The following is an 11,309-nucleotide window of genomic DNA, read 5'->3' on the forward strand; positions in this document are numbered from 1 at the left end:
CCCTGTGTATAACAACAAAGCGACTTTTGCTTACACTGAATCAATCTGTGGTGTTATTGAATGATCTACAGTAGCGTGGGCCGAAAATCCGCTGTTTTATAATTTTGATTGGTAATAGCGAAAATATGGTTCATTATGTTCTAAAGGCAATCTATGTGAAAGATGACAATTTTTGGTCAATATCAAGTCCATGAAAATTCAATGTGTTCAAAAAATAAAAAATTAATAAATACATTAATTAATACATTTTTTTTTTGCTAAAATTGCAAGTATCTTCAAAAGTATTAATCCTACATAATTTGGTATATGGACCATTTTTGTGGAGAATCGAAGTAAGCCAAGAAAAAAATTGTTTACCACTTGAACTTTTATGAACTTGGGCGAGGCTATGTATGATATTAACCATCTTTCACACAGATTGCTTTTAGAGCATAATGAACCATATTTTTGCTATTGCCAATCAAAATTCTAAAAAGGCGGATTTTCGGCCCACGCTAATCTAAACTGTTGGCCAATGAAAAAAAAAAAAAATTTAAATTTATAAGTATCCGTTTATATGTACATCGCACACATATGTACGAGGAATTTTTGATGAACGTGCTGCAATCAGAACTTGCTGTTTATTTGCCAGAGTTCTTCAGTGATTCGGTTCGGTTAGTGAGTATAAAAAGTGGCGAACTTCAAGGGCGCTTGACGGTTTTAAAACTATTGTTTGAGGATCCCTTCATTAATTCCGCAACCAAAAAGCTTCCGCGATTATCCTTCAACAAGCCCTACACGGTAATAAATGCTGAAAGGGACACTTGCAGGGAGTTTTGGTACACTGTTGGGTGCTTGCTCGCGGATGCCAATGCTGGGCCCGGTTTCAGACAACATTACAAGCCCTGGACTCTTTCAAAACTGCATCTATGCTTTTGAACAACTACGAAACTCTATTGAGTAAAAAAAAACACCTAACTAACTTTTGTAAGTACCGCGGCATGAGAGTTTTGATGGCAACGAAAGAACAAACGCTCTCACAACACGTGGGCACCAACAGAGCTTAAATAGTCCACAGCTTTTTCATGGTCCGTTAAGATGATACACAGCAGATCTCCTAAAAAAGGCAATACAAGAAATGTATAACATCCTCAGAGGAACCTAGGAACGACTCCTAAATTTTATTTGAGAGGGTTTAAGACCTTTCACAGGCTACCTGCCACAACTTCAGGTTCTGTGGCTGAAACATTTTATGCGGTGGCCCATGTATCATAGTTCAAAGGCTCTTATACTTCAGGGAGCAGGTAAAATAGTTTTATATATTTTCTCTACCAAGTATTGGCACTTTTTTCAACTGTGAGTATCCATTTAAATTGTTTATTTACTAAAACTAGATCGCCCTTGTCAACCTAAGCCCTTTATTAAGACCTACATGGAACGCTCGTAAACCATAACCACTATGATTAGTGAAGGATCTCTAGTCTGGTACCCTGATGGATCCAAACACTGGGGCCGGCGTATTTGGACCTATATTTATATAGGGGCTTATATATAACCATATTCCCGACATACATTTTCGCAGTGAATGTCTTCGTGGAAAGACTAACGGGGCCACAATAAACATCATGCCTGAAGCAAAGGCAGCATTAAGGGCCTTAGACTCACGTAAAATGGTGTCAAGGTAAGTAGACAATTGCAAAAATGTAACAGGATTTCCTTGTGATGGGTCATGAGGGCATTAATGGAAACGAAAGTGCTGACACTTCCTGAAATTAGCAACCCAATGTGGCGTGCATGGTCCTACTGCTGCCTGTGGTTTATCAAGCAGGGCCCTGCAAGCCAACATACCACCCTTATAAAATGGAACTTTCTAATGAGATGCACTGCCAGCTCTGTGAACCGGCCACGGATAAGTGATCAGAATCTGGAACATGACACCCTGCTAACCTTCAGATTCGATTGGCATCTTAAGGTTTAGCACAATAGATATAGTTAGGTTGCAGCGCTAGTATGCTATAATAACTACAATTTTGAATGAATGAATGAAGGCAGAAATTGGCTCAGTGTATATCATCGTATTTCGATTTCTTTCAACATACGACACTGAGACAGTTAGTCGGAATAATGATCTATGAAAATTACGAAATCGGAGCGAATTACCCAGTAGGTATCACTTTGCGCAGTGTGTCCCCAGAGCCCCTTTAATTTGTGACACCTTTAACGGTATATTGTGCACTTCACTTACATTTCATATGTAGATTTAATCAGGTACATATCAATTAAAGAAATAAAATGTCTTCAATTTTATTTATACAATCAAGTACTTATTTATATTCATAATTTATGAGCCGCCACGCGCAATACAATTACTGATATCAGCATAAACTCTTTCGAATTGTTGGCGCAATTCATCGAAGTCACCGCAACTGTCACCTACGTCATCTACATTATCTCCATCGAGCATCACAGCGGCGATTTCATCGAAAAAATTTTGTGATGCTTCAAAGAGTCGCTGATTAAGCGCACCAATCCGTCCAACAACACACATTGCTATGCCCACCTGATCGATGTTACTATTACGCCGCTTCAGCGCAGCCACATTGCAAGCGCCAACCATATTGCGAGCTTCCGCAGCAGCGCTTCGTATAAAATGAATCTCACTATTAGCCTCATTCTTCAACGCAGTCAAACTAACCTCCAACATACGCTTACAGCTACGTCGCTTCTCCAGAAGTTCACGGTCCAAAGTTGCAATGGCGAGCTCGTGCTGATGGTAGCAGTGTTTGTGGGCTTCAGTCGGACGCGAATTGGCAAGCATGGCGTGAAGACGTTCTCCAATCAAGTGTTCGTATTCGGTGATTGGCGACTGCATCTCATGCATGGCGCTGACAGCTTCGTTAAGCTGATACTCGGTTTCGTTGAAGGTCAGCTCTGCTTGAAATTCGGCGTCTGCGATTAGAAGCTTCACGCCTTCGTAGAGCGGGCCATAGCGCTGAGTTGATAGCCAGGGGCTGTAAGGCAGCGCCTGTGCTGGTAGCTGAAATCGGAAGTTAATGGAAGGCGGAATAAATTTTTTGCGATTGAGAATTAAACTCACAAGCAGGATTGCACTAAAGTGGTAGAATAGGAAAATCATGCTCACTTCATGGTGTACACCAACACGCAGCTCTTTCGTTTGTGGTTGGTTCGTTGTCTTTTGAAAATCTACAATGTTTGATATGATTTTTGGACTTTACGAAATTTATTTTGCAATCAGTTAATTTCGTTAAAGTGGTACAGTTAATTTCGTGGAATTTAATTAAGCAAATTGAAAAGATATCAACAACATTTTGGCAATGGAAAAGATAAAAAAAATTACATTAGTAATGCTCATAATTTTTTTTTAAAAGATCCCTTATCAGCCATGCGATGTTGCCTAAAGGGCGGCAGCAGTCTTTGAACTAAGCGATGTTCTTCCATGCTCATTTTCTCTTTAAGATTTATACGGAACGGTTGAAATGCAATACTTTCGGCTACTAATTTCAATTCTTACCATTTTGGCTGTGAAGGTGATAAATATTTTAAAGAAGCGCAGTCAAATTGGCTTACTATATTTTTGCATTAATATTTCTTTCAGCAGTCCAAGGCCAACGATGCTGTTCAAGAACCATTATTGCCAACCGGCGATGAATCAGCTATTAACAGCGCCAATGGTCCTGTCAGCACTGCCATGGAATCTCTGGCGTACAACACCGCCTCCATAGCTGATGAAATCTCATTCCAAGTGAGCACCAAACTTGAACGCACAGCGGATATCCTCCATGGAGGCATCGAGTTCCTCATCGCCAATGCACTGGAGCAGCTGGCACAACCGATCTATCAAGCGTCACGTAAGCTAGGCAACGATAGCTGCAACGCTACGTTTACCGCGGAGGACCTGCGTTCGACCATCGATACGCGCCTAAGCATTTGCACTGAGGAGCTCAACGGTTTGATGCAGACATACAAATCAGAGGCCGATAACAGCGTTTCTGCAATAGATAATTTCGTTATTGCAATTAATAAACTGCCCGACGATTGCCAAAGGGAATCGTGGCCTGAACAAGGCCTGCAATCTTTTGCAACAGCCACGAGATGCTTTATCGAAGGTATTACAGCCTTAAATGCGCAAATTTCGCAGGAACTAAATACCGTTAGTTTATTGTTGTCGCGCACACGCCAACTTTCGCAGCAAAGCGAGACACAAGCGCTCGTTTGTATTGAAAAATTGGTAAATGAGATTGTGAAGCTCGTTGATGAAAAGCTGAAGGATTGTTAAGAAAACCTTATTGAGGTAAAGCAATTTCTAGCCGCTGTACGTTGTTTTTGGCATTAAATTTCGAAAGATTTGTTTAGGAAAATTATAATTACTTTTTCGAAAATCGGGGAATCGTATTATTTCTGGTTGGAATTTCAGGCGCCGTGGCTTAATACAAAGAAGCAGCTCATGTCTCAGGGGGTAGGGGAAAGATTTGATTGACTTATCGGTCAGCATTGACTTAATCGACCTGTGGGATTTGTTAGTTCTGACTCTACTAGGAAAATTTGGCAATCTTATACTTTTAATGGTATCAGATTTGGAGTACGTGTATGGATAATTCATTGTTAATTATTAGAATCATTTCGACTACAGACCCGGACACAAAAAAAAGGTAGTGGTGAATTAATTTCTTCTCCGAACTCCGTCCTTCACAAGTATAGATTCTGCTTCAGCTTCTATATATATGTATGTACGCCATCGCTGGCGTATCGATGTAATAGCTTGGTACATTGTAGTGAAACCGGGAAGGATTCTTACTGCTCTTTTTCCTGTGTAACATGGGCTATTTCCATGAGACCTCGTTCAGCCAATAGATTTATGAAGTTAGAACTCCGCATCAAGCATTCAGTGCTCGAGCAAACCACTCCTGGCCCAGGTGTCACTCACTGCGTTCTCACCGTACAATTCTCTAGTTTTTCGGCATATTTTTGCAACGTTAAAAAATATAGAAGAAATAATTGAATAGAAAAAAGACTAAATCAAAGTTCTACTTACGGGGGGAATCGAACCCACGACCCTGCTACTCGTTAATCCGCATTACTGCCGCCTGTCAATGCACAATTTCGATCAGATCCACTGCGTCGTTAATCCGGATAAAACATTGCGTTTCCCCAAGCTTGCTGTAAATTAACACTCGGCTTGACCTAACGAAAGATTTTCCCATTCCTCACCGTACAATCATGGCTCGTGGTCTTTGAATATACGCATACGGATTATCGTAATATTGTTTCAAAACTCGCCGAAAAGCCCAATGGTATTTCGACCAAACAAATTAATTCTATTCTCCAAGCTGATAATCAGCGTTTTTTCCTCCACCAAACGAGCCATCCTTAACAACCTAGAGTATTCGATCAAACCAGCTATTATTCGCAACCGAGAATCTAGCGCCCTCAACGTATGGTCGCAATTTCTCAGACGCTCAGAGGACCGCCAAACACTTCAACACCATCGTAGACCTAAGACCTACTTAACTAAGCTATAGCCTCTTCACAGTCCTCAAAACGGGGGGCAACTAATCTTAAGTGCGCACTGAAAGTACGACGCCTCTCTCGTACCACTTCTAAGTATTTAATCGTTTCTTCGGGATGATGTGTTCGTCAGTTTTCAGCGCTACCTCCTCTACCTCCTACTTACGACTCGAGATGAGTATTTCTTGTGTTTTTTGCTCGGCTAGCTTGAACCCGCCGACTGATGGGTCTACCTTTTTGGGTTATGACTTCAAGCTATTCGCCGACATTACTGCCGCAATGTCCTCTGCAAAGCCTAATAGGCTAATCGCCTGATCCCTGGGGTAATTCGGACCGTTTCGTATCGCAGGACTCGCAAATGGAAATAGATTCGTATTAATCTTCGAAGGTAGTATGAAATTCCAATACTCTCTAGTCTATCAATAGCCCAATATATGTACATACATACATGTACATATGCGCATGTACATGTGTTAGTGCATGCANATCGCCTGATCCCTGGGGTAATTCGGACCGTTTCGTATCGCAGGACTCGCGAATGGAAATAGATTCGTATTAATCTTCGAAGGTAGTATGAAATTCCAATACTCTCTAGTCTATCAATAGCCCAATATACATACATACATGTACATATGCGCATGTACATGTGTTAGTGCATGCCCTTAAGTGCTATCAAAATTATCCTTAACAAATAATATTATTTTTTTCTCGCATAATCGTTGTGTTTTTTTTTTTTTTTTAATTTCATTCGTCTTCTGCTCGACTAATTCATTTTACCTAAATTCGAGTATTTGTGTGACCATCTGACGCACACGCGCCTGCGCCTGCGCCTGCGCCTTCGTAGTGCACGTGTTCAAGATCGAACTAAAGGACATTGATGTAAGTGTAGATGCATTCAAGCAGCCAAATACTTGTAAAACATTTTCAAGCGTGCATGTAGTAGATTTGGATGAATGCGCATATATATATAAACATATGTATGTCTTGGGGTATGGCTTTTGGATCGCTCATGTATGGAGCATAACGAAGCGTATCCTTACCTAACACCTCGCCAGTAACCACCATTGTTAATTTATGCTCTTAAGCCGGAGCGCATGTCCTGTGCATATGCGTACCCTTTGTATGTAGGAAAGCGAACCAAAGTGCGCCATCGTTNCTTACCTAACACCTCGCCAGTAACCACCATTGTTAATTTATGCTCTTAAGACAGAGCGCATGTCCTGTGCATGTGCGTACCCTTTGTATGTACGAAAGTGAACCAAAGTGCGCCATCGTTGGGGGGGGGCAACTAATTCAACTCTTTTTTAATGCGCGCCATACGTTCATTAATTTTTTGCTTATTTCCTACTTTTTTCTCTATTTTGTATTTTTTTTTTTGATCAAACAAACAGTTAGCCAAATGTAGATAGTACTTAGTTCGTTGTATAAAAAGTAGACTTTTTNTTTTTTTTTTTGATCAAACAAACAGTTAGCCAAATGTAGATAGTACTTAGTTCGTTGTATAAAAAGTAGACTTTTTCTTGTTGTAATTTTTAATGCGCCTTTAAGAGGCTTCCTCCAATGTTGTTACGGTAATTTTTAGGACGCGCCTTTTGCTCTGCTGCTCGAAAGTTTTTTCGACTATATTTGTTTTTTTTTTTTAGTTTTGCCTTGCTTCAATCTCCTCATGGCTTTGATCCTTTTTCCTCCATCATTGCCACCAAAAAATGATCGGAAGCAGCCAAAAGTAGTGACAGCAGCAGCCAACAGTAACAACAGCAACACGCCAACCAAGCAATGCTTCCTGCTCGTGCGCACTCAGCTACGAAGGAAACGAGTGCACCAACGTACCCATAAAGGATATCCAATTTTCGTAAGTCAAAGTGGCAACAGATGACGGCGCGCGCGCCTTCGTTGTGCCGCAAAAATGCAAACAGATATATACATAAATATCGACATTCGGGTGTATCTTATATTTGAAAATTACTAATTTTAATATTATATCTTGCGCAGTATGAAATTTTTATATTTCAATGGTTTAGCCTAACGAAGTGATATTTAAATAAGAGAAATTATAGCTTTGTACGAAATTGGCAGTTTTATATCAAAAATAAAAGCAACAAAAGTCTGAAGAATTTTATTAAAATAAAACTGATTGAGATTATTGTTTTCTTAGGGCCATTTTCGCCATCTTTGGTTGAGGCTAATCCCTAGTTAAACACCATTGCCGACGTTACCGACACAATGTTATATGCATGGAGTCGGAGATGTAGATAACGATGTTTAACTGGGGATTTGTATTAATCAGAGTTGGTGAAAATGGCCCTCACGCCATTTACGCCGAATTTTTGAAGGCTCACACATAACGTTATTAAAAATATTTGGAAAAAATTTCGGAATCATATATTTTTCGGTGCACTTTTATAGCGTTTTAAGAGGCTTTTGAGGTTAGGTTATGTAATTTTTAGTTTTTTTTTTTTGTGTCCAGAAATTTGAGGTTCTACGCCGATTCCTTCTGTTTTTTCCAAAAAATATATGGAGCTGTACCACTGTGCGGGACACTGATAATTTTTTCCTTTTGATTAACTTAAATAACCTGAAAAATTTCGAGTGCGAGGAATGATTCTATATCCTGCCTGAAGAAGTAAAACGGCAAAGGATGTTTCGGAATGTAACGCGGACAGTAATACTGACTGCTACCTGCAAAAACGGCGAAATTAAAATTTGCAAATTAAATCAAATACTTTAAACTTGTTTTAGTGTCATTTATTTTCTAGCAAATACACCTGAAAGAACAGATTTCAATATTTATGTACATATGTCAGTTTGAGTTGCTCTTTGAACAAAAGTATCTCAAGGCAGTAGGCACAAGGAATAAATCGGGTTTCATTATGCGATGGCCCAAAATCTTAAAACTTCGAGTCTCTTGAGGGAGGGACGTTCATTTTAAAGATTTGAAACTTCGCCGAAAAGAAGAAAAATTGTGTGCCGAAGCGTTATTTTGTACTCTGCATTTTAAGGAACACCCTAACATGCATACATGTATGTAAATACATATGTGTATATGTGCGCGCACTATTATACGATTTGAGATCCTTGCGGCCGTACTTCCAACCAACCATCAAACTGGCATGGCATATGTTACAATTTGGCTAAACCCAATTCATCTCCACTGCTTCTCCGCAGCTCAAACCATCATCAATAAAAAGTACCAGCAAGAATAACATACCTACATACATAATACATAGGCACATACATACATATGTACAATGCCACAATAGCTACATACATATGTATGTATCTAATCCACACATTCACTGGAACTTCATCGGGGATCCTAAATGAGGCCATACATTGTTGCTACACCGTCAACAGTTGGCCCAAAAGTGTGGCCTCACCAAGGGAGGAGCATGTAAGCAATACATATACATACATACATACATAAATATGTATGTACGTATCTTCCTATATAGCCAAGGACGCTCCAAGTCGCACACATTACAGAATTTCTTCAAAAATATTTATTCTTTTTTTCTTGTCTATTTTAAGCTTTTTGACTTAATTGATTTGCCAATCGGTAGCTACGCTTGCTGTTTTCGTGTATCGCTCACACACACACACACACACTCAATGCCATTTATGCTATTGTCAATTAAAAGGACATCAATCACAACTTTGCGCCACAGTTTCGGACGAAAGTTATAAGAAACCTCCAATGTGGGCTAAGTGAAGTGCATTTTTCGGCACGTGATATCTTCCGGCAACTATTAAGATTTCACTGTTCTTCTCCAACCAGGCAGGCACCAACGAAAATGTGTCTCTAGTCAGCTTAAAACGTAATGGATTTTAAAATAAATACTCATTCGAAATCATTCAATTTGGTCACTTTATATTCGTAAGTATAATTTAGCTGCGTAAATTTTTACGTTTGCCTTGGGCCAGAACTTTATTGTAGCACCAATTAAATGGTATGGATCTGTAGCGGCATGAACGATGTGCGTATTATTAAAATTGTATTAAGTAAATATCCAACGGATCTTCGTGGAAACGGTTATTGATTTTGCACGCAATGGCGTTTTGGGCTTTCTTTCTTCGTTTTATGCTTTTTGGAAAGAAAAAAAAATCGTAAACTAAGACCACACAGAAAAAAGTATGAGGGGCGTTTTTCAGAGAATGGTATCCGGCTTTTGGAACGCAACTCCAAACTGGACTAGATATTCCCATTCTTCGGATTTGGCGATTTTCTAGATACTAGTTATTACATTTAGCAAACGAATAGTTCAGAACGCATAGAGCTTCTCAAGCCTTACAGGTAATTCCAACAGGCAAATTGAGCGGCCCTAAATGCAATTGCCGCGTTGACCAGTTAGTTCAGAATGCCGCTTATCGACTTATCGGTCAATGACAACACGCCTTAGGATGGGTTACTTAATATCTGGTTAACACTAACTGCAGGTGAAACATCGTAATCTCTTCTCAAAACAGGCCGAAATAACAATCTTCGCCTTAACCAAAGCCAGGCATCACCCATAAAAAGGTCTTAAACCGTGATATTACTGGTATAGGAAACCCCTAGGCTAATTTCCTGTACAAAAGTGGAAAAAGCCAGTAGAAACCTCACGACGACGTCTGTTCAAATTGCTGCGGATCGAATAGCGCCAAGAACATCATCAGAACCAGAGCTTCGGAGCGAAACGAAGCAAAGGTGTAATGAGCAAGGGGTTTTAGCTGGAGCGGATTTGGAGCAAAGGTCTAGAAAAATTCATTTGATCCTTAGCTTCTCAAAGAAAAAAATGTCAGTTAATAAATTTACATACATAATTTGCAAAAACATGGGATGAACAATAAAAAACTATAATTTCTATATCCCATATAGGCCTACACAATATTTTTACTAAGGGTCAAAACCCTCCTCGTTGCCATCTTTCAAATGCTTTATTTTAAATATCTCTCTAAAATCGCGTTACTGCCTCCCTATTGTGATGGAGTTGGGAAAACGCTGGTATATTTTGCAATCACAATAAATGGACTCTCCGACCGTATCGAAATGAATTCCCAGATGTACATAATTACGTTTGGTAATGAGATCCCATATCTTTTTTTAACTATGGCTTCACCAACGGGGAACAACGCTGACGGAGGTCTGGTCTACTAATCTAAAAATTACAGACCTTGTCCGAGGCTTTTATACTTGTCTTGAGGAGTCGAAAGACAAATGCAGATTTGCTGTGGAACCACCCCGCCTAGGAAGGATGAGATTTAAAGTTTTGTAAGCAATTAGTCTGTTAATTTGTCAAACTACAATTTTACTATTTGATGTAAAAGCAAAAGGAGAACAGAAGCAGACNCTAAAATCTCTACAATTAAGAATACTTGCGTACATATTCAAATATTTCATTTTTTACTTAAATGTTTTTTAACAAATGTATGGTACTTTGCTTGAGCCGCGTTCTGATTTTGCTTAGAAATGCAACCCTGCCTATCGTTTCCCACTTTTCTTGAATTTACAGAATTCCTTCCTCCGGACCAAATCCTGTAATTTCTGACTAGGAAGAGTTGCTCAGTTACTCTCTCGTAAGTGTTCCCAGTTACAGGTGTTTTGTCTATAGGAGCGACTTCCTGTAAGTTCTGACTAAATTCTTAGTATAGGACCGGACTCGTATTGCAACGGACAAAATTTTTATAAACGCACAGCTGACTTCTCGAACATCTGATAAGCAATGCAATCCTTTGTGGCATCAGATATAAACATGGATTTGACGATGTATACACATTCGTATGTATGGAATGGGCCGCGTAACTCACATTGTCGCCGAAATGCAAAA

General features: G+C 39.5%; 2 protein-coding genes across 3 annotated transcripts; one reads left to right on the plus strand and one right to left on the minus strand.

Moving 5' to 3' along the window:
* Nucleotides 1–2,308: 2,308 nt before the first annotated feature.
* On the minus strand, nucleotides 2,309–3,225 carry LOC108370315 (uncharacterized). Its single transcript, XM_017625632.1, has one exon. The coding sequence runs from the start codon at nucleotides 3,113–3,115 to the stop codon at nucleotides 2,321–2,323; it is 795 nt and encodes a 264-aa protein (XP_017481121.1). The 5' UTR covers nucleotides 3,116–3,225; the 3' UTR covers nucleotides 2,309–2,320.
* Nucleotides 3,080–4,299, plus strand: LOC108370316 (uncharacterized). 2 transcript variants are annotated; one of them, XM_017625633.1, is made up of 3 exons: nucleotides 3,080–3,159; nucleotides 3,369–3,527; nucleotides 3,596–4,299. In XM_017625633.1, exons 2-3 carry the CDS (start codon nucleotides 3,477–3,479, stop codon nucleotides 4,274–4,276), a joined length of 732 nt encoding a protein of 243 aa, XP_017481122.1. In that variant the 5' UTR covers nucleotides 3,080–3,159; nucleotides 3,369–3,476; the 3' UTR covers nucleotides 4,277–4,299. The 2 variants fall into 2 exon arrangements, with proteins under 2 accessions (XP_017481122.1, XP_017481123.1); XM_017625634.1 differs by having other exon boundaries at nucleotides 3,599–4,299.
* Nucleotides 4,300–11,309: the final 7,010 nt, after the last annotated feature.

This window comes from Rhagoletis zephyria, unplaced genomic scaffold (assembly GCF_001687245.7).
Source record: "Rhagoletis zephyria isolate East Lansing unplaced genomic scaffold, Rhagoletis_zephyria_1.1 Rzeph_scaffold_04143, whole genome shotgun sequence".
NCBI classification, from domain to species: domain Eukaryota; kingdom Metazoa; phylum Arthropoda; class Insecta; order Diptera; family Tephritidae; genus Rhagoletis; species Rhagoletis zephyria.